This window comes from Rhipicephalus microplus, chromosome 1, assembly GCF_043290135.1.
Source record: "Rhipicephalus microplus isolate Deutch F79 chromosome 1, USDA_Rmic, whole genome shotgun sequence".
Lineage (NCBI taxonomy): Eukaryota > Metazoa > Arthropoda > Arachnida > Ixodida > Ixodidae > Rhipicephalus > Rhipicephalus microplus.
In genome coordinates, this window is record NC_134700.1 from 81,513,392 (window position 1) to 81,537,105 (window position 23,714).

At 45.4% G+C, this 23,714-nt stretch overlaps 1 protein-coding gene across 2 annotated transcripts in view; it reads left to right on the top strand.

Moving 5' to 3' along the window:
- The window catches only part of LOC119178632 (uncharacterized), a 38,190-nt gene extending 15,255 nt beyond the window's left edge, over positions 1-22,935 (top strand). The window contains exons 2-5 of one of the 2 annotated variants that reach the window (XR_012888602.1): positions 8,037-8,385; positions 14,502-14,734; positions 19,960-20,464; positions 22,565-22,708. Coding sequence is in view for 1 of the 2 variants with exons in the window: in XM_037429852.2 (XP_037285749.2) it covers positions 8,037-8,385; positions 14,502-14,734; positions 19,960-20,377; positions 22,565-22,859 (1,295 nt within the window). In the remaining variant the exon portion in view is untranslated. Of the gene's footprint in view, positions 1-8,036; positions 8,386-14,501; positions 14,735-19,959; positions 20,465-22,564 lie in introns of both variants that reach the window. The other variant, XM_037429852.2, reaches the window with a different exon arrangement.
- The last annotated feature ends 779 nt before the right edge of the window (positions 22,936-23,714 follow it).

Genomic DNA, 23,714 nt, shown 5'->3' on the forward strand with positions numbered 1-23,714 from the left:
TGTGTAACAAGCTTCGGATGTTCGTGTACGCGACCGAGAGTGGAAAGGCTGCTTGGGGCACGAGATGCGGCGCGTGCGAGTTTAAGCTTACATCTAGCTATCTGGAAGATTGAGCAACTGTGTCATTAACGGCATCATACACATATACCTTCTTATCCAAGTGAAGCTTGTCAAGGACCAACTTGTACGGCTTGTCGAATGATCTGGCAAAAGCGACCAACTTTCTTCTGGCCACACGTGTTGATGACGCAGTCTTCCCGAATCGAAAAAGTTGTTCCCTTAAGCTTACGAGCTGCAGACAAGATGCTCTGTTTGTCCCTGAATGAAGATAATTTTGCTATAATGGGCCGTTTTTTTCAATGGTAAATTTGCCCAGGCGGTGTACACGTTCATACTGCACACTTGTAGTGGCAACTTCGAGTTTTTCTGCGCAGAATTTGATGACCTTTTCTTTAGACGCTGCCCAATTTTTTTTAGTCGTCCTCTAAACCGAAAAATATCACGTTGGAACGTCTTAATCTGCTTTCTGCATCGTCGCATCTGGAAGTTATTTGTTGTAGCTGAGTTGAGATATCATGCAAGGCATTTTGAGAAGGAGCTACTTCAGGGGAACCTGGATCGATCGCACCGGTTTCAAGAGCAGTTACTTTCAAGAGCAGATTCTGGATTTTTCCATTAGTAGTTGCTTGTTCCGCCTTAATACCTTGAAGTTCAAGCAAAACAGACTTCAGTTCAGTACGCAGTTTCTCAATTGCCCCCAAAGCCGATTCGAAGGCAACACCCTCTGCCTTACTCATCGGGCCGGGGTTCGATTCAACATCGCCCGCCAGCAAGAGCAGCAAGTGAACAAGGGAAGAAGATAAGCATAATGAACAATTCAAGATATGTCTTTTAACGCAAGACAACTCTAATGGGCACGACACCGCAATAAGGCAGTAATTGTTCGTTTTGTAGTACACGGCATGGTTCAAGTAACTAACCTGGAAGAAGATCATTTGTGAGCAGCGCATGGCGGAAGCAGTGCCGTGCCCGATGGTGTTGGAGGCTGGCTCCAATTTGTGCTTTGCTCCGCTTGCGTCACCGGTAAACATGCCCAATCCGGGTTGCCAGGCGTTGGAAGCGGATGCATCAAGACCCGGCGGAGATCCGAGCAGGACCGGACTAAGCGGTGGTGGCATGGCACTGCTTCAGCCATGCGCTGCTCACAAATGATCTTCTTCCAGGCCACACTGTTATGGACCGTACACTCTTGGCTGCCTGGCTTTTTCCCGCTGCACTTCGACGAGCCACCACCGCTTAGTCCGGTCCTGCTCGGACCCCACCGGGTCAGGATGCATCCGCTTCCAACTCCTGGCAACCCGGATTGGGCATGTTTACCGGTGACGCAAGCGGAGCAAAGCACAAATTGGAGCCAGCCGCCAACACCATCGGGCACGGCACTGCTTCCGCCATGCGCTGCTTACAAATGATCTTCACTTGGCACTTGGCATTCAGTTCTGTCTCGAAGGCGCAATGTAATACTTATGTACTAAACGATAAAATAGTAGACTCAGTTACAACGGTAAACTACCTCGGCCTCCTTACCGATTCAAGACTAACTGGACTGACTACACAAAACGCATTACTTGTAAAGCGCAGAAGAAACTAGGCCTTCTGAAACGACGTTTATATCTAGCCGACATGGACACAAGACTTAAAGCATATAATTTCCTTGTGCGCCCTTCACTGGAATATGCATCAATAATTTGGCGTCCCCACCACATCAAACTTACTAATCTTATGAAAGCCGTTCACAATAAAGCAGCTCAGTCAATCTTATCATCACACTCACGATTATAAAGCGTTTCATCTTTGAATGTAGAGCTGAATATACCACCACTTGCTGTGTGCAGGCAATTTTCCACATTATCCTTTTTCTATACCTTTGTAGCGCCCCAGAATGCGGCGCTCTCGTCAAGGATGAAGTTGGCATTGGGCCACGCGGTGGGTGCAGCGCGATAATAAAAAAATCTGTTCCAAAACTGAACGCTGTCAGAGCTGGATCTTCCTCGTGTTAGCTCTGAAAGTTAATGGTGACCCGATAAAGAACACACAGCCCCGATAATCCCGCATGGGTCTCGCCGGCTTTACCGCCAATCCTACTGGTCCTGACGCCCAAGAAAACGCCAGACCTAGCGGTGCTGCAGTCACTGCGATTCCCCATGTCAACTTGCCACCATTTTGGCGCAACAGCCCAAGCACATGGTTTTTGCAGGTCGAGATGCACTTCCGTCTACGGCAAATCACCAGCTACTAGACCATGTACTGGCATATGATGTCCTGCTTATCTCCAGACGTAGCCGACGACTTAGAAGATATTTTAGCGTCACCGCACTCGAGCCATCCCTACGACACGTTGAAGGCAGCTATCATTTTCCGCAAGTCTGAGTACGAACACTGCAGACTCCAACAGCTCATCACGGCTACAGAGCTGGGTGATCGTCGCCCATCACAGCTCCTGTGACGCATGCGCCAGCTTCTTGGCGGCCCCTCCAGCCCCAAGAGGAGACGCTGTTGCGTGAGTTGTTCCTCCAGCGCTTACCGCAGAGCATGGTTTTGGTCCTCGTAGCTGCAGGAGATGTCCCAGTAGACACACTGGCTTAAATAGCTGACCAAGTGGCAAACTACTCGCGGGCACATAGCTTCAACGCTGTTACCATACCGCCACCAGCCCCCGCTGCAGAACCGGCACTAGCGATCATCGAGAACTGCTTAGACGCCCTTGTCAGGCGCTCGATGACATTGTACCTGCGCATCGTCGACCGTCACCCAGGTTCCAAATAGTCGCTCCCCGACGCCCCCACGTTCTCCGGAAGTTCGGCTAACCGACGCGCCGTGGGACGTATCATCCTCAACCATGTGCTGGTACCACCGTCGATTCGGTGCCTATGCTCACAAGTGCACTCATCCGTGCTCCTGGTCGAAGAAATGCGACGACTGGCCACTAAAGGCGGCAAGTGGTACTGGTCGAAAATCATGCCGCCTTTTCTATCTTTCTGGTAAGATCACTGGCGCTTGCTTCTTATTGGACACAGGAGCCCAGGTTAGCGTCATCCCGGCCACGTATGCAGATCTCCGTCGCAACAAACAGACCTGCCCACTCCAAGTGATCAACAATTCCGCCATTCGCACATACGGCCAACGCTCTCTTACACTTGACCTTGGACTACGTCGTACGTTCCGCTGAATTTTCATCCTCGCTGACGTCTCGCAAGCTGTTCTTGCAGCAGACTTCATCAGTTTTTTCAACCTTGCTGTGGACGTGCATACTCATCGCCTCATTGACCTCAACACACACCTCTCTATCAACGGTGTACTGTGTACTTCTTGCTAACGGGACTGCGAGTTCTCACACCTGCTTCGCTGAATGCAAAAAACTCACCGACTTTCCCAGCATCACGAAGTGGCACAAGAGAGAGTCACCAGTGAAGCATTCCATCACTCACCGCGTTCTGACCACCGAACCTCCCACTTTTAGACGACCCCGTCGACTATCTGGAGAGCGCCTCACCATCGCCCGTCACGAATTTGAGCACATGCTTGAACTTGGCCTTGCGCGGCATTCGTCCAGCAACTGGGTGTCACCACTCCACATGGTGCCGAAGAAAGATCCTGGCGACTAAAGACCATGTGAGGATCACCACCACGTCAACGCCCACACGTTACCAGACCGCTATCCACTTCCTCACATACAGGATTTCACTTCAAATTTGGCTGGGCGCACAAGATTGACTTAGTGAAGGCTTACCACCAGAATTCTGTAGGGCCCATCGACATTCCGAAGACAGCTATCACCAACCCATTTGGTCTGTTTGAATATGTGAGGATGTCTTTTGGATTGCGCGACTCTGCAAAGACCTTTCAACGAACTATCAACGAGGTCACGCGAGGTCTCGATTTCGTATTTGCCTACCTTGATGACCTCCTTGTAGCAAGCTCATCCAACGCTGAGCATGAAGCCCACTTGCGCACCCTGTTTCACCACCTGGATGATTGCGGCTTCGTAAATAATCCCAATAAGTGCTTCTTTTCGCGTCGCTACAATAGAATTTCTAGGCCACCTTGTCACTTCAAAGGGCATCCAACCACTCGCCAGCAAAGTGAAAGTTATTCAAGACTTTCAACCCCCAACTTCACCAAAGAGACGCCGAAATTTTCTGGGCCTACTAGACTTCCATCGCCGCTTTCTTCCAAAGTGCGCCACCTTCCTAAAGCCCTAGACCGACCTAATAGCTAAAAAAAAAACCCGGCTGCGCCACTGGAGTGGACTCAGGACGATGCATCTTCTTTCGACAACTGCCAAGAAGGCTCTGGCAGACGCCACCATGCTCATACGCCCCGTCCCTGATGCCCCAATTCGTCTCATCAGCGGTGCATCAAGCGTGGCAGTTGGCGCCGTTCCCGAGCAGCATGTATCCGGTTGGCAGCCCCTTTGGTCTTTCTCGCAAAAACTAAAACCACCGGAAGCAAAATACAGTACATTTGCCTGAGAACTCCTCGCAGTATACCTTGCCATCAAACATTTTCATCGTTTATTGGAGGGCCGGAACTTTTACGTCGTTACAGACCACAAGCCCCTGATGTTTGTCTTCCATCGCAATCAAAGCAATTATACTGCATGGGAGGTTTGTCAACTATGCTTTATTTTCGAGTTAACTGTGGATCTCAGACCCGTAAATGGGCAGGAAAATGCTGCTGCTGATGCACTATGCCGCACCGATGCCTTGTCGACCCAGCCACCACTAGACATCGAAGAGCTAGCAGCTGCCCAAAGCAACGATCCTGAGCTGCATCGTCTTCGTTCTTCATCCACGTCTCTATCGTTCACTGAGTTGCTGCTTACATTTTCTACCTCAACAATAACGTGCGAGATGTCTACTGTTGACCCTAGGCCCTTTGTGTCTTCAGCTTTTTATCCTGCAATTTTTGATCAATTGCACAACTCGAGTCATCCTGGTATTCGTGCGACCCAGAAGCTAGTCACGTCTCGTTTCCTTTGGCCAAGCATCAATGCTGATGTCCGACACTGGGCACGAACCTGCCTTGGGTGCCAGCAGGTTAATGTTCACCGTCACACAATCATGGCAACATCGCCCTTTCGGCCTCAAGACGCAAGGTCTTCCCACGTCCATCTCGACATTGTCGGCCCTCTTCCGTCATTGCAAGGAGCCTGTTACCTGCTGACATGTGTGAATCGCTTCACCAGGTGGCCGGAAGCGTTTCCAATTTCCGACACTACATCACCAACAGTTATCAAGGCTTTCAAAAATGGCTGGATGTCGGGCTTCGGGTGCCCTTCTGTCGTCACCACTGATCGCGATCGTCAATTTTAATCAGCCTTTTTCACCGTACTTGCCAATATCCTGGGCATTCGACTCATCCACACAACTGCCTACCATCTTTTCGCCAATGAAATGGTCGAACGCCTTCATCGACAACTAAAAGCTGCCCTCACTGCTCACCAGCCAAGGGAACGTTGGCTCGACCACCTCCCCTTCGTACTTCTGGGCATCCGATCAGCATTGAAAGTGCATCTCAGCTGCTCATCAGCAGAACTAATCTATGGCGTTTCCCAGCGTCTTCCAAAAGAATTCTTCGAGCCATCATCGCCACTTTCTGCTCACGATGCCTCCACGTACATTCAAGTGCTCCGCACCAACTTTAGATACCTTGTTCCAGTTATTCCTGCCCACCGACACCCACAGTCTTTCTTCGTCAGCCTTGCCCCGCCGCGGTGGTCTAGTGGCTAAGGTACTCGGCTGCTGACCCGCAGGTCGCGGGTTTGAATCCCGGCTGCAGCGGCTGCATTTCCGATGGAGGCGGAAATGATGTAGGCCCGTGTGCTCAGATTTGGGTGCACATTAAAGAACACCAGGTGGTCGAAATTTCTGGAGCCCTCCACTACGGCGTCTCTCATAATCATATGATGGCTTTGGGACGTTAAACCCCACATATCATTCTTCGTCAGCCAGGATCTGCATGACTGAAGTTGCATATTCATTCAGCGTGACAAAATGCGGCCACCACTTACACCAGCCTATGATGGCCCATTCCGCGTACTCCATCGTACACCTAAGACGTTCACGCTGGACATCAATGGCCGTGAAGACGTCGTGGCTGCTGATCGACTGAAACCTGCGTATATCGCCGCTCACGCGGCCGCGGGGTTTCAATCTTCAGTCTGGATGCCCACATCCAAGCATGTCCACTGCGCAACTCCTCTGGTGACTCCTACGGCTCTCGCTCTATTGGGGGGGGGGGGAAGCCCTGTGGCACCTCAGAATGCGGCGCTCTCGTCAAAGAAGAAGTTGGCAATAGGCCGCGCGGCGGATGCAGCACGATAATGAAAACGTCAGTTAGAAGACTGAACGCTCTCAGGGCTGGATCTTCTTCGTGTTAGCTCCGACACCCTGTATTACTCTAACACATCATTTGCCCGAACGCATATTTTACCACCACCTCGTACTTCTAGTCGCACCGATCATTCTTTCAAAGGCAACCCTATCTTCGCCCGTACAGAAAAATTCAAAAATTCGCCTTTACTTTTATCGATAAAGTAATGGAATAAATTACCTTCCAGGACAGCTACAATAACTGAGCTTTCTTTGTTTAATTCTGCATTACTAACGTATTTGCATCCCTGTTATTTTCATTCATAATTCCTTTATCTGATGTTTACTCTTGTTGTTGTTCTTGTCTTGTCACTAGATTCTACGAATTTCTGTACAATATATATGTATATATATATATATATATATATATATATATATATATATATATATATATATATATATATATATATTAGTCCAATAGATTCTCCGTGAGTGGTCACAACGTGGTTTCGTTCGACGTTTCGGCCTAGAGTCTGGCCTTCATCAGGATGAAGGCCAGACTCTAGGCTGAAACGTCGAAATAAACCACGTTGTGACCACTCACGGAGGATCTACTGGACTATATGCAACGCTACGGCCCCTCATATATATGCATATATATATAGCATTGTATGAACCTGCCATTGTTCATTCTCTGTAAAATTATGTTCTGTTTATGTTTTTTCCCCTATATAATGCTCCTAGTGGGCTTTTAGGGTACTTCAATAAATGCAAATAAATAAATAAATAAAACGAGTATGTTTTGGGTGATAAAGACACACCGTGGATGATTGCAGTATAGATGATGTCAATCCGGAATCAAAATATGCTCTCAGTTCATGTTTCTGAGATGGCGAAAATAAAGGGTGGAACAGGGTACACTAAGACATTTGCACCTTTAGACGGATACGGCCCGTGAGCTTGTTCGTGGTCACTTGGCAATAATCCCACGGTGACACTGACAGCGTGGGCTCGTAAAGTGAAGGGGCTTTAGGGTTCATGTAATGTGCCAAAGCAGCAGCTGCTGGAACATGCTTTGTTTTTGTTGCCTTGTTTGATGAGATCGTCTAACATACTGAGGTGTGCTTCTGCCTGGAGTGTCGGAACCGAAATGAACCTTGGAAGGCATGTGATGAGCTTCTAGAATAATACTTTCCAGTCGCACACCTTCTGCCTTGGCGAAGAGCTGGAACTGCCTTGTACACAAATTAAGGCTAGAATACTGACCATATTTGGCCCTCAGCCAAAATATCCGGTATGACACAGTTTCCTTAGACTACAACAAATGAAATCCTTTAACGCAATCGAAGGAATCTACTGCAATTTTCCCCAAGAAGTGAGCTTGGTATCACGACAATGAGGACGCGCTTTGAAAACTGAATGCACTTTGAGTACGCCGAGCAGCCTGTTTAGTTTTTGCTTCAGTATCAACAATAGCATCTAGCTAAGCTGCAATAATGAGCGATGAATTAAATGCCCGGTGAACACAAAGCTCTTCGGAAAAATAATCAAAATATACCTAGCCTATGCGTATCACGCAGTTTCAGTGAATTCCAGCATCTTTTTTATATGAGGTAGATGTCCTACCCTTCACAAGTAGCTTATTTGTGCACTTTTATTTTACAGATCCTTCTTGCAGTGATGGTGACACCCTCTTCGACATCGGGCTAGCGAAGGTGCTGAGCATGCCATCCTTGGAAGCCTTTCCGCTGGAAGATATTCGGCGCACATTCACGAAAATATTTGACTTTCATGTGCGTCTCTCTGAAGGAAAGCTGTACGGACTGTCGAACCTAAAACGATGGGAGCGTAGCTACATCAACGCCACTGACAGCGGCATCACAGCCCACTTCAAGATTGACGGTGGGCCGCTTGCAGTGACGTACACGGGAACCGTCCGCTCTGCACCCGTAGACGCCCGCGTAGAAGTGAACATCTACATACCCAGGATTGAGCTCTTCATATACGCCGAAGAGTAAGTTTGTCTAAATATATCAATGCACACTGAGATGAGGAGGAGTGTGGTTTGTATTTTACACTCCAGGTACCCCACGATTTTCTGAGTACAATCTATGAAGTATTGATATTCGGGGGTTTCTTGAAAGAAATGGTGGAGCCGTTTTTAACCATAAAAAGATTTCACCTTTCGTTGTCCGCGGCTCTCGATCGGCCTTGAGCACTAGTCACCACCGTTATCCTGGCCAGCGCCATTGCGTTGATTTCAGACGAGAGTATCTTCGTACTCACACGAGAAAAAAACAAGACCAAATAACTGAACACGTAGCTTGGAGGTGAATTAGTGCGGTGTCTGGCACGGACCTTTTCTACAGGACCCATTACTAACCCTTGTCAAAGTGCCAAAACAACTTTTCAAAATGGTTGCTTCAGAGTTTTAAAGTTTTTTTCTACAACATCATAGAAGATCGAATGTCTTGTGCTCTGACTTTTTACTAGCGAATCGCAATAGCCCTGTTTCAAGGGCAGATAACAGATACGTTCAAAAGACAGGTGTAGGGCACCGTGCACCCTATTGGAATATTTTCGTGGTGAGATCAGGTTATCCGAACTCGAAAGCTGGCGCAGAAGTGCAGATGTAATGCATTTATTGCGATCTGTTGTTTTTGCAATACGTGGTTGCAGGCTAAGGGTCGCTGCAAAAATTTTGAAGCATTCAACTAATGCATTAGAACCGCGAACCTTAAGAAATGGCATACATCTGCATTGTTTAACATACATGCAGAATGTTTTAGGTTTCACGGTACCTGGCTTGATATAGACTGTGAATTGCGTGTGACATACCGCGGGCCACGGTACGTGGGTATGAGTCCCACGGGACTTCAGGAAAGATTTTAGGGCGTAATCGTTAGGCACGTTATCATATGGATGAAATCGTCTGTCAGCCATTTTAGTCCTGTTTTCTCACTCTTGTATGCCACTTTCGTTATGGAGCAAGATATGCTATTTAGCAAGTTAAGCAGACGTCCACACATTTTGTGATGCCGCTATGGTAATGCAGACAAAATGCGTACGTTATTTCTAACAAGAAGGTGGTTTATCAACCAAGGCTTCAAAGACGTGTTTGTGTCACGAAAATACGTAGATAAAATGCGCGCAACAAAAAAAACCAACAGAAAAACACACGTCCTATCGACGAAGTGAATAACGATGAGTGGGTGAAGTAATGGGTTCGTTCAAACTTACCGTAAGTCAGCGGTGACATTGACTGCACACGCATGTGAATGACAAAGAAGTGTAGAGTGATGGCTTTTGAGGTCATAAGTAGCATGCTTTGCTGAGTTGTGAATTTTGTTTTTTTCTGCAATGTTATTGCTTTGTCGTATGAAATTTAGCATCAAGATGGCGAAGATGAGGTCTTGGCACGTTCTCCTGGTGGTTGTCTGTTTCCAGTCATACGAAACGCATCGTCATATACTGCACAAGCCAGCCGATGTCCGTGATCCTCTTCATCATCATCATCATCATCATTATCATCATCATCATCATGAAGTATAGTGGGTATCTTGCATGTGTTGTGCCGTGATTGCAGAAAGAGAAAGTGTGGTCTGGGACATTCTTTTTCTTCACCCTCATCAGCACCTTCGTCAAAGTCAGCGACAGCTATGGCACACTGCATTAACGCCAACAGCAGGCAAGCCTCGACTTTAAGATGCTTTGTCCCAAAAGCTTCGTAGCTTTGGATGATTAGGTAGCCGTACACACAAACTTTCAGTCAACTAGGGCTTTACACAATGTGCAAGCAACAGCGAGGTGTAGTCAACCTTAAATATTGGGGAGCGCATCCTCAGCGTTCTCTCCTGATATGACTACACTGTCACTGTTCTCATATAGAGTGTTCTCATAACGAGTGTTACGCCATACTTGATGCCATGTCCTTCGCGGGATGTAGCAATGCCGTGCCCAGATGTGCTCAACTAATGCAGCTAGCGGAAGGGCTAAATCATAATGTTTGGCGTTAGTGGTCGGCATAAACATGTGCCGAGGAATAGTGGTAAACGAATATTGTAAGTACCACCAGGTGTCAACGTAAGCCAAACGATGGTAAAGCCGTCGAGATTGAATGGTGTCGGCACCTAGCGTAATGTGGAGAAAACTTCTTAGCGTCGATGGGCCTTTATGTCGTCTGCTATTCATGCCGTATTCGCAGGCATGCGAGTACCTCGCTGTCATGATCATCTCGGGAGAGCTTGCAAAGGATGGATTGAGAGAGAAGGGTGACCGTGGTAGTATAAGTAATCTTTATGGAACAATAATATCGCCAAAAAGTCTGCGGGCACTCAAAATGTAACTAAATAAGAAGCATATTCATAATAATAAAAGCAAGAACTAGCTCAAATCCAGCTTAAGTTTTTTTTTAGCCCCAAGCAAGTCTATAGCCACTATGCTCAGTGGCTATTCAAATGGTTGCGCGTATTCACTATGTTACTGTTCGTGATGTGCGATTGCCGCTATGACGAAGTGTGCCGTCGTTGTAGTCCTTGAAGTGGTCGTACGGTGGCCATTGGTCGTCGTTTATTTAAGTGTGCCGCTTGTTTCCGCCTCGTACTACGGTCGTCGTGGGCCTTAGCAGGTTAGGGCTTACCCACGATGTGCACTCCCTGGACTGTCAAGTGGCGGTTTGCAGCTATCTTGTGAAGAAAGAAAGAGTGGCAGACATCCCGGAAAGTGCTGTTACGAGGTGTCCGGAGAGCATCTCCCGTAATTTACCGAGAGAGACGGCTGCTTTCTAACACCTTCATGCCGCTACCTTCAAATCTATGTTATGGGCGCTGTCGTCGCGGGAAGTACGATGTCTACTAAGACCTTCTTCGTTTTGCCATCCGTAGCACAAATCTATCTCATCTTATCGGGCTTTTTAACATGGCGCGGGTCATGCGCCACGAGCCCTCCCACCACCAATTGCGTGCGCGGACGTGGCAGGGGTGCATATCATCGGGTAGCTTTCCGTGGCTCCTCACGCCATCATACCTTTTGCACGTGCCTCTTGCTCCTTTACTGAGTAGACATGCATGTCCGAGAATTCAATGATTGTAGGCATGCCGACCATATCTACACAAGTTTTTCGCCTTTCGACGCTTGTAAGAACTGTAGTGAGTGAGTGGATGTTGGTGTGGTTATGTGTAAGTGTGATTTGCGCTAAGTGTAATTTGCACCATCCATTTGCCAATATAATTTAAAGTTTATGCCACTTAGCCGTTTAAGAACATCATACTATGCATTAGGCGCCATCCCAACAAAAAGAAGTGCTAAATGTCAAGGTGTGAAAGGAAAACCTTAGCGGCACCATGTCATGAAATTTTGACAATTTCATAATACTTGTGACATATGCCACAAAGTATGCGCGAACGTCTGCAAAGGCCAATCAGCAGCGTAAAAAATCTCAGGCCAAGCACTTATATAGCAGTAATTGCAATGTTGCAAACAGAAAATCAGAGTGCACAAAATTCTGCTTACACTAACTGCACCGAAATACAGATTTTTTTGTTGACGCTAGGGCAAGAAGACAATACTCAATATTTCGGCAGCGCAATAAAATTTATATTGTATGATAGGCAGCACAGAAGCATAATAGGGACAAATAAAAAAATGGCAGATCCCATGTACAGTGGGAATCGATGGTATGCGAAGCAGGAATGAGAAATGTTATTATGTCACTTGAAAATCAGCACAACGTTACTAGGTGGAGGCAAATGATGCCGCACATGACGTTTGTGTCATGATTATCATGTTTGGATGTGTCTCTACCCTCGTCATCTATTCACGTCACGTGATACCAAATTTAGTATATGTGGAGCTAGCGAAAAGGCCGCGAGCACGCTATACGCGTGGTATTTTGTCATATTCTTACATGACACGCGTAACAGTATTCTCATGTTTGCACCAGTCATATATTTTGTCATCAATTGACGTCCCGTAACACTAAGTTTGGTATATGTGGAGACAGAAAAATGGCTGTGAGTGCATCATGAAGGACCCAATATACTCCAATGTAGCGTTGACGCACGCGCATGCTGGGCACAGCGACGCTACGTTAGCAAAGCGCGAGCACTCTATAGTCTGACGCCAGGCTCGACCGGCGCGACCAGCGTCCGTCGGCGCGGATCGACGACAACCGGCGCGAAATGCGACATGCTGCATTTCGCGTCGATGCGTTACCTAAACAACACTGCGTGTTCCTCTTTTCGTAACGGAGGGACGGCGGACACGCTGAAACGCGCATGCGTCAAAGCGACACAGGGCGGCGCGCGCCTGCAAATATATGGCAGGACCGGCGCCTGGCGTGGTGACGCTGGCGTGACGCGACAAAATGAACGCCAGTGAGCACGCGCACCACGTCACGTCGAAAAGTATTGGCGTCTTTACTGTGGCATGTAGTCATGTTATCACATGACACGCATCTCATCATTATCATGCTTTTACCAGTCACATACCTTCGTCATCCATTGACGCCACGTAATACCAAATTTGGCATATGTGAAGCTGGTGAAACGGCCACGAGCGTATCATCTTTGTGGCATGTAGTCATGTTGCTACATGACACGCATGTCGTGATTATCATGTTTGGATATGCCATTCACCTATGTCGTCCGTTCGCTCTGCGTAATACCGAGTTTGGTACATGTGAAGCAAGCGCAACTACCACGAGCGCATCATGAGCGTAGCATGTAGTCATGTTGCTACATGACACACATCTCACGTTTTTAATGTCTTTACTAGTCACATACCTTCATCATCCGTTCACGTATTGTAATACAAAATTTGGTTAAGTGAAGCTAGCGAAACGGCCGCCAGCATATCATTAGCGTGGAATGTAGTCATGTTGTTACATGACACGCATCTCATGATTATCATTGTTGGTCCAGTCACATAACTTCGTCAACCATTCACGTACTGTAATAGTATATGTAACGCTAGCGAAACGGCCGCGAGCGCAGCGTGAGCGTCACATGTAGTCATGTTGTTACATTACACGCATGTCACGCATGTCCGCCATGCACTCATGCCATACCATACCCGTTTTGCAAGATGTCATGTTAACGAAACCACCGCCAGAGCTGCAGCACCAAGAAATACATATCATAATCTTCATGACATCCATGTCATGTTTTGAATGTTATGACTAAGTAGATATGTTTTTCATACAGTCATGTTATGTTATACCAACTTTGGTATCGATACCATTATCGAAACGGCCAGGAGAGGTAAAAGTCGTTGGTGGCTAGATAGATAAATACGCTCAATGTCACCGAAGTTCGCTGAAAAAAGCTTCGAATTTATTATTAAAAGACATACTGCGTCATGCAGAGCACGGCTGTCCCCGAAGGCTAGCGCCCAATAGAGTGGCAGATTACACCCTACTTATATGTAGTTGAAATGTTAGGCTGGCATCGTGCACTAACTAGGCTATGGAGGGCGTAAATCACCATAGAAATGCAGACAAGGTGCTCTAGTTGCCGACACTAAGCTCAAAACACTGTTAGCACAGCGCTGCGAAGTACATTTCACTGTGTCTTACCGAACGTCTCTGCACATTAACACAGTGATGATATGGAGTGTAGCCGGATCTTGATAAGAATAGCTGCCAAACATTGATATATTTTGCGCAAGATCTCATAGATACATGTAGAATAAACAATCAAATGTATTCCCGAGAAGAGATTTGACTAGTGGAAAAACTCGCTCATGAGTCGACTTACCCAAATTCTCTCAGACTTGGAGCTGGGAGCCTGTGTGAGCTCGGATGAAAAATATTTTGGTGAATTTGAGTTCGAGTGAGTATGGTCGAAGAAAATTTTAGTGAAGCTTAGTCTGAATGAGGTCGGTTCAGAATGATATTGTTGAGCCTAAAGCCGAGTCAGCCGCAAGCGCAAGACATATTTCTCGAGTGAATCTTAGTGAGCTACATATTTCATTGCCGGCGGTTCACTTTATTGTTGCACGTAAGTATGGGACGAGGGATAAACCAGGTTTTTTTTTTTGAGAAACACCATTGCTAATCATTGTGTCATCCCGTGCCTTGTCACTAAAAAGATGAACCTCTGTATCAACACTGTTGCCCTCCTGCTTTTCCAGGCCAGCACCGAATAAACTGAAGCTCGCTGAGCTGTGGTTTTGGTCTGCCCCGGTGAGATTCAGGGCTTACCAACTGGATGGAAGCAGCCTGGTGTTCGACTTTCTCAACTGGCTCGCCGAAAGTCGCATCGCGAAGGCAATCAACGAAAATATGGGAGAAGTAATTGTCGATGTTGTGAACCAGTTCTTGGGCAAAGTGGAGCTTTTTGCGAGAAATGGAACGAAGATCGGAGGTGAATTATGCCACTTTCCTCTTCTTTGAAAAGCTATCAAGTAACAAAGAAACAGGAGAGTGATGAAGACAAGAGTTGGGTATTCACCTAAAGTCATTATGTATAGATGACTATAAAAATGCATGATACACACTGGTGGTGACTAATATAAACGTGTAAAAACTTACTCTTAAAAAGTGTTGGGCCAGATATTATTATATAACGGAGACTTCATATAGTTGTCACAAGCTGTGTCGCATATTGCTTTAAAAACGAGAACAGTAATCGTGAAGTTTTGAAGAACTGCAGAATTCATCCTTACTTTTACAAGCCGTGTCTACTAAAGTGGTGGCGTTTTCAAAGCATAGGAGAGCTATTACAGATTTAAAGAAAGAGAATTTCGTCAGACATTAAAGTAGGCTAGTTGGCTTACTGCACTCAATAGATGTTCAGCAGCAGCAGTAGCAGAAAGGCCCAGCTTGGTGTTCTTGTCACAGCGTGTCCACGGTGTTCGCCTTTTGCGCTTAACGTTTCTTTATCGTTATTGGCGTTGTGTAGGTAGCCTTGTTGGCACAGCTAGCTTTTTTTATTGCGCATGAGTCGTTCCACTGTCAAAAGGTGACCATTATTACTGAAATATACAAGAAGCATAGGTTGCCTATTTCTTCTTACTTTCCTCCTAGAAAGCCATTTCTGCTATAACAACAGTCTTACATCTAGCACAAAATAGTTTGCTTGAAAGGATATTCTGTTTTTACTTTCATTAGTGTATTTCGACCACGTGTTCTAATATAGTAATGTGCGCGCCGTCACCTACGCGCAGCGATACAACTATCCGAACGATAACGCTAGCAATATGTCTACTGATGGGACACATCAGGAGGAAGAGCCACATACGGCTAATGTCTCATGTGCTGGATAAGGTAGTCTTGTGCCGTTAGTGAAGGCTCACCTCCTTCTATACATAACTTTAAAACATATTGAGGTAAAAAATATATCTTCCTTTGAAACATAAGTAACTCGAAAAATTAACAAGTCTGTCTGCTCTAAGAATATTTGTAGCATACGCTGCAAATTTACGCGTATTGTGCGAATGTGCAATATTCAATTTGCAGAGCAGCAATACGCCCGTTGCCCACAATGGAAATTAAACGTGACATATAGCCACATGGCCACATATTTAAAGTTATCCATTTATGATGCGCAGCACAAGGGCTCTGTACAGTTGGAGCTTTAATTTGCTATATTGCGTGCCTGGTTTACTGTGTATGTGCGCCTTCTATACTGATGTAATTACATTATCCCTGAGTTATGCATGCTTCGTTTTCTTGTTCTTCTATTATATGGGTGTTTTAATGTGTGAAAACGCCTTTTACTAGGTGATGAGAGTGTCAGTTATAAATATCTCAGTTTTATGTCACTTTTATACATCAAACTGAGAACCTATTCAGGCAGTATAGCATTTCCATTATTATTTACTTCCATAATAGTTTCCTACTTTATGTATGATGCTACAATATAAATTAAAAATTAGCTTATTTAACGAAACAGCCTGCCAACAATAAAACACAGCTATCTATGCCACCAGTCACAGTAAAGTACGGTGTGTATCTCAATCACCAACAAGTAATGGCAAGGAAATGTTGAAGGAAATGTATTGCATGTATTGCGCAGTTTCACTTGAAAATTCTGGTTTTAATACACCAGACATATATCCGGTGTCAACTACCTTCACTAATCGAGTCACTCTGTCAGTGTTTTTGAGGCGATAGTAATTATAAGGACACTCTCGGCTGGATTTCACCGCCGGCATCGGCGTCAATATCAAACACCGTATACATATACGAATCTATATATATGGAAACCTAAGAAACAAACAAATAAAATATACTTCAGTGCGTGGACCTCCGCGTCGCGACCGCGAGGTGTTAATCACTGAGCCATCGAGGGATACCTTCTTCCACGTTCAAACGGCAAGCTATTTGTATGTACAACTTACCGCTCTTAGCAGGCATATCGGGGGAGAAATATAGTGTTTTCAGAATTATCAGCAAGATGGCGCGATGAGCGCGTGCCGGCTCTCATTTCTCACGCTTACTTTGGCCCGCGGAGAGGAAAAGAGTGGACGATCTCTCGCGCGCCCCTATCTCCCAGTGGGGAGGCTCATACGTCCTGGCTGGTGTTGGGCTTGAACTGGAACGATTCCGCTGTAGTTACGGGGCACACAAAGGTTACTGCAAGTGGCACTAACTCCTTTTGCGATAAGGACGCGCTTTTCAGACACTGCGAAGTAACAACTACGAAGCTTATTGGTGTTCATCGGTATCTTTACGTTTCGTGCGTCATTTGAGCTTGAGAAACGTGGGGCACATTTCGATCTGCTTGTCATTCTGCGCGGGACCTTCCAGTTTGTTGCTATCACGTTCATTGCTTCGCCTTTGTGGCAAAGCAGTGATTTTTTATTTTTATGAATTACCACTGGCTTTGTGAATAGCGTGCTTCAGCGTATGGCAGTTCGTATAGTATGGAAGAGATTGTTCGTTCACGCGCCCCAATATTTAAGCACTGTACAATACGTAGCATTTATTCATTTTGCTTGTGTTTTGTAATTGTTAATTGTCGTTGATATTATATAAATAATAACCAAAGCACGTCTTTTGCCGCTTCCGCCCCCTGCGGCCACCTTGGAGAACGGAGGCGAAGAGCTCCTCAAGCTGCCTAGAGCAGCTTTTTGCTTGGCCCCTGCCATTGCATAAAAAGATTACAATGGAAATAAAGAATAAGGTTCAGAGAAAGAATAAACCATTTACACCCAGTTAAGAATGTTAAGCTTTTCACATTAAAAGTCCATTCTTTACTTCTATACCCGTCAATTCTGAAAATCGTATTATTCAGACGTATTTTCTGGTCCCCGACAGCACATGCACTCTTGAATGGCATAAGTGTAGTTGTCATGAAAGTTATTCAAATGCAAAGTTTGACACCAAGTCGTGTCGCCCGGTCACGCACATTGTAAATGCGAATGGACACACCAACCAAGAAAGAACCCACTTTTCGGCTTGATGTTTTACCTACACCTCTTTTGGATACAGGAACATTGTTGAAATAGTTTCGCACAGTAATGATTGTCCACAAAGCTTCCATTAGGGGGGGGGGAAGGGGTTTCTAAACGTCAAGTAAAGTGTGTTCTTTATTGGTCGATGCATATTTTAGCGTTTAAACCAGGGAACTTATCTGAATCAATCAATTATTCAATTATTCGGTCAATCAATCAATCGATCATACTGGTATTTAATTCTATGACGCTTGGTCACACATTTGTTTGTTAATTTTTACAGTACCAGAGGTACACCAAGTGCACCGCACTGCAAATGTGAGACACTAGCGCGCAAAAATGCCTTTCGCAGACATCTGAAATAAGATGCCCCTGTCCACATCGCTAACTTCGCCGTGACTTTGCCCACAGGCGGATCCGGCACTTAGTTGCCTCATTAAAACTTGATGAAATGCGCACTAAACGTCACAAAATTTAAAACATCGTGGAATTCGTTGAAACTGAAGAGCTCTCAGTCGTGATCGGTATGCTGAAAAAAAAAGTCTTGTTTCTACAACGTGACGAATGAACTCTTATTTCAAAGCCATTTCAGCTGCGCAAAAACATCATATGTGCGTCGTGGTGTTGGCAGTACGCATGAAAAGAGTGGGGGGCATCATGTTTCGGTTAGTCAGGCACGATTGTCTGGCACCATGATCACATTGTGAACGAAGCCCCGAATGACGGAATCTTGGCTGTCACACTGTCTCAATGCGAAATAAGTACAGAATGTGCGTATTGAAAAAAAGAAAGTGGGCTTTAATGCAATGTACATTTCTTTAGTTGTTGCCTTGACACTTTCAGTAATTTGGCAGTCAGCTCATTGTTACATTTTCCCGGCCCTGGGAAGCCCACGATAATGAGCGTTTACAGCAGTGCATTTTGACAACATTATTTTTCAGGTGCTCTTTTAATTATACCAGCGCAGTGCTTCAAGAGTTCCCTGCTACGTGCACCAGTAATTGTCGCTGTGGCATGTGGTATTGTCACGCAATTGGCCTTGACGAACGAAGACTGTGAGCTTACGAACATATTCCAGCCAAGAGCAAACACGACGCAGAGAGAAAGTATTGGAGGACAAACTATCACGCTGTGGTTTGTTCTTCGCACTCCCTTCCCCTCCCCTTTTTAAATACGATAGTCTTTCTTGGGGACCTTCGACGCCAAAACTTTGGTCTGTCTGTTGTCTTTCTGTATGTCTGTACATTTGTCTGTTTGTTCATGGTAATCGTACTCAAAACGGCTACAAACGATATGCCAAACGGCCAACCCCATCCGCAGTGCCCACCAATATTGATAAAGTTTCAGCGTTATTATTTGTGCGATTGTCAATTAAAAGCAATTATTGTGCATAGCTGAGACACCGTAACAACACGTCGATGTTTCGCATGAGTGTCTTCATACTAGAGAAGGCACACACAAGTAATTCTAAGGACCATAGCGTTTATCACGCTGCGCTGACAGTGCGACGTGATTCTCAAAAAGGCAGGTGTTTCCAACGCTTTCGTAAAACGGCACGGTGATTAAACCTGCCCATTGCTTTGTGTTCTACACTTTATCGCCTCCGAGACAGGCACACATCTTTCTTCGCGGGCGCGCACTCCTTCCTTCATTTTCGAAGATAACTGCCAGATGGCACTCGTGTATAACGTGCCTCGCGGCGCTCTTTCGCTTTCGCTGCACGGATCGAGACTCTCTGACGCAGCGCTCACAGAATACAATTAACCGATTTTCTCGCGCAGAACATCAAATAAACGTTTTGTTTACTCTTTCCACTCGCAAGACTATCGTATTTAGACGACATTTGCTGTGCAACATACAGATACAGGGGCATTTTTTTGCTCTATGTATCCCTAATCATTGCGCTGAGTTTGTATATGTTGAAGCAGTATGAACAACTGGCCTAGCTTTCAATTGTGTTAAAAGGTATTAGCGCCTGCCTGGCACAATTAAGAATTTAAAAGCACACGACCACGCCAGAGTGGCCACAGTCTGTGACAAACCTACTATAAATATCACTGTTCAGAAATATTCATGCCACCGGGGTTCTTCAATTTGACCTCCTAACACAACAGCCTGCTAATGTAAGCCCAAATCTGCGTCTCTGCCTGAAACGGGCAGTGCACTCATATTTACTATTTGCTGTTTTCAGATATTAAAAAACCACGAGAAGACCCCAGCTTCATTCCTGTGTTCATCTTACCTCCGTCTCCGTCTAACAATCCCTTGGGCCCCTGGCAAGATCCCAGCAAGTGGGGAATATTTGACTACAGCATCAAGCGCATGACGATGGCGTCGAATCTCGACCCACTTGTGCTCACTGACGTGGATGATGTCACATGGAATGGCTGGCACGTCCACATAACAAACGTGACTGTGGACGGTCTGGGCTTCCTTCGCCGAGGAGGAGACAATTACGCTGTCACCGATCGATGCGGCATCAGAGCCCGCGTCGCCCTCGCTATGGAGAATATTAGGGTCCAGTTGTACGCCACCATAGAGAGTCCATCTGTGCGGTTACGAATGGACGTTAGAATAATGGGAGTTGATGTGGTCCTCAAGGTGAAAGAGTGAGTGTAGTTTACTTTTATTTTCATTTCCTTTTAAACTGGGGAGATCCTGACAAATTGCCACAATCACATCTACGGGTGCAAAAGGTGAGGTTAAGTACTTCACGCTTTTTCATACTTTCTTTTTTCACTTGCTCGCACGTTTACTAGAATGGTTGACGCAAATATTTAGTGCTGTCATTTGGAAGCAGCGGCGCACGGCGGTTTTAGAGGTCGTTTCTGAAAAAAAAAAAACTGGTAGATCCCACGTTTAATTAGAATAGATGATATGCGAAGCACGAATGAGGAAGGTTATGCCACTTAAAATCAGCACAGCGTTACGAGGCAGACGTAAATTATGCCGCACATAACTTTAACGTCACGAATGTTCTATTTTAACGTGTCATTTACCGTCGCCGTCTATTCACGTCACGTGATATCAAATTTGGTATATATAGCGATATCAAAACGGCCATGAGCGTGCTGTGAGCGTAGCATGTAGTCATGTTTTAGATGACACGCATGCCAAAAATTATCATGTTTAGATGCGTCATTTACCTTCGTCATCTATTATCGTCACGTCCTACCAAATTTGGTATATGTTGAGCTAGCGAAAAGGCTGTGAGCACGCTATGAGCGTAGAATGTTGTCATGTTTTACATGACATGCATATTGTACTTATCAAGTTTGAATGTGTTTTTACCTTCACCATTCATTAGCATGAAGTAACACCAAATTCGAAATATGTAAAGCTAGCATAACGTCCACGAGCGCATCATGAGCACGGCATGTAGGCATGTCGTTACATGACACGCACGTCATAATTATCGTGTTTGCACCAGTTACATACCTTCGCCATTCATACACAACCCATATTAGAAAATTTGATGAATGTGAAGCTAACGGAACGGCCGCGAGACCATCATGAGTGTGGCATGCAGTCAAGTATATGTGGAACTAGCGACGCATGTCAAGATTATTATGTTTGGATGCGTCATTTTCCTTCGTCCTCTGTTCCCGTCAAGTACTACCAAATTTAGAATGTTTGAAGCTAGTGAAACGGCCGTGAGCACATCATAAAAGCGGCATGTACTCATGTTGTTACATGACACGCATGCCATGATTTTCGTCTTTTCCCCAGTCAAATACCTCCGTCATTTATTTACGTGATGTAATACCAAACTTGGCATATGCGAAACTAAGAAAACCACCGCGAGCGCTTCATGAGCGTGGCATGTAGTCATGTTCTTACATGACAACAATGTCATTATTTCTACGTAACAATCAGTCCCTTGTGATCGCCATGAAGTCATGTCATGCCATACCAGTTTTGCTGCATGCCATGTGAACGAAAGCACTGCTAGAGCAGCAAGACCATGAAATGTATTTCAAAACATGCATCACATACATGTCATCGTTTTCATGTTACGACAAGTCGCTTGGGCTCGTCATACAATCATAGTATGACATATCGATTTTGGTTTGATACCATTATCCAAACGTTCAGGAGGACGAAAAAGTCGTAGGTGGCTAGATAGATATAAAGATTGATAGACAGATAGACAGATAGATAGATAGATAGATAGATAGGTAGATAGATAGATAGATAGATAGCTCAATGTCGCCGAAGTTCGCTATGAAATTCTTTGCATTTACAAGTAATCTTATGCGACTATTATGCTTCCAAGCAGTGCACGTCAACGCAGAATATGTGGTACTCCACTGTAGCGTCTGTTCTCGCATTCGAGTTGCACAACGACACACGACATTTACGTGGCATGAACGTCTGTCACACTCGCACGCACAATACAAGGTCGTGTTGAAGGACAGCGCACATGATGCGAGCGCGCGCACACACACACACACACACACACACACACACACACACGCACACGCACGCACGCACGCACGCACACGCACACGCACGCACGGCTTCTTTATATGTTAGGCACAACCAAATGACCCGAAGGGAAAATTACTTCTAAAAAAATTGAGGGATTCAATTGTTGTTGTGTGGTATGTTTAAATTAACTGAAGCCAGCAAAGATTCACCATTTCCGGAAATCTGAACCTACAACCTTCAAACTACGCGTCAGTCGAAGCTTGTGGTTTTACGAAGACTTTTATTGTACCTGCTACGAGAGTGGTGCTACAGGGGAGGTGTTGAATGGAAATGCTTATGGATTGAATTTTTTCTGTTTTTTTCAGGAAAAACAAGGCCATCGAAATTGAAGACTACCAGCTTAATTTCACAATACCACTAGAGTACGACGTGTACGTGCTCACACCCGTTATCGGTCCACTGGTTGAAGCATTCAAAGGGTTTATGAAAAGGCGTTTGACTGAAGAAGAGACGAACAAACTGGAAGATAGCTCTAGGAAATATCTGGAGCGGGCGATAGGGACAGTGACCGAATTTATAACGGATCCAGCTCCCTGGATGCCATGGAACAGCTCCATCATCGACGCTTACCGCAGATACGCCGAAGAGCATAGAAATTGATCTAAGACTGCTCAATATTGCTACTTTGCGGTAGCTGCAGATAAAGATAATCAATGCTTGTTCTTTTTTCACTTTACTCGAGTTTGTCTGATGGAGGTGACACTATGGTGACCTTTTTCAAAGAACAGCTACGAAAAGACATGGTTGATTTTGCACTTAAGAAATTGTAATAACACAAAAATGTGACATGTTTTTTGAGATAGCTGAATGTTTATTGTACATCGATAAAAGAGAGCTTGCATGATGTCTTGTGGAGTTTCACAGGTATAGCGCCGTTTGATGTGGATGCAGCTTAATGCTTGATGGTACAGGGACCGTCAGAAATATTCATTCAAGGCTGCCATATAGTGTGACATATACTATGGCAGCATGGAATGAATGCCATAGTACATAGAAGGAATATTGACCTGGGAATTCTAAACTGTCCTTGTACATCACTATACCGATGGATAAAGTCTATGACCAATGAATAAACAAATACATGTGGACATACAAAAAGAAACAGCAGGAAGGAGAAGATGGAAGCTTGCGTGGAAAAAATCCTAAATAAGGATTGTGTCGAGCCGACGTTCCAGCAAGCGAAGTTGCCTTCTACAAGGATAGAACAGAGCTACCACAGCAGTGGTTACAATGTTAGAGCATCCGCTTTTTATGTGGGAGGCACAGGGTTCAATTCCTAGTGGCGACCTGGAACCCATCGCTTTTTCTCAAGGATTTGAAGAGAACAACGATTGAGCACTCGGTTGTATCTGGGCACTCACCTTTAAAGGTAGCAAGATAAAGTTCTGTGAAGGCTCCTGGGTGTACCTTAACCCACCAGAGGTTTGGTGAAATAGCTGAGCATCTACCACTACT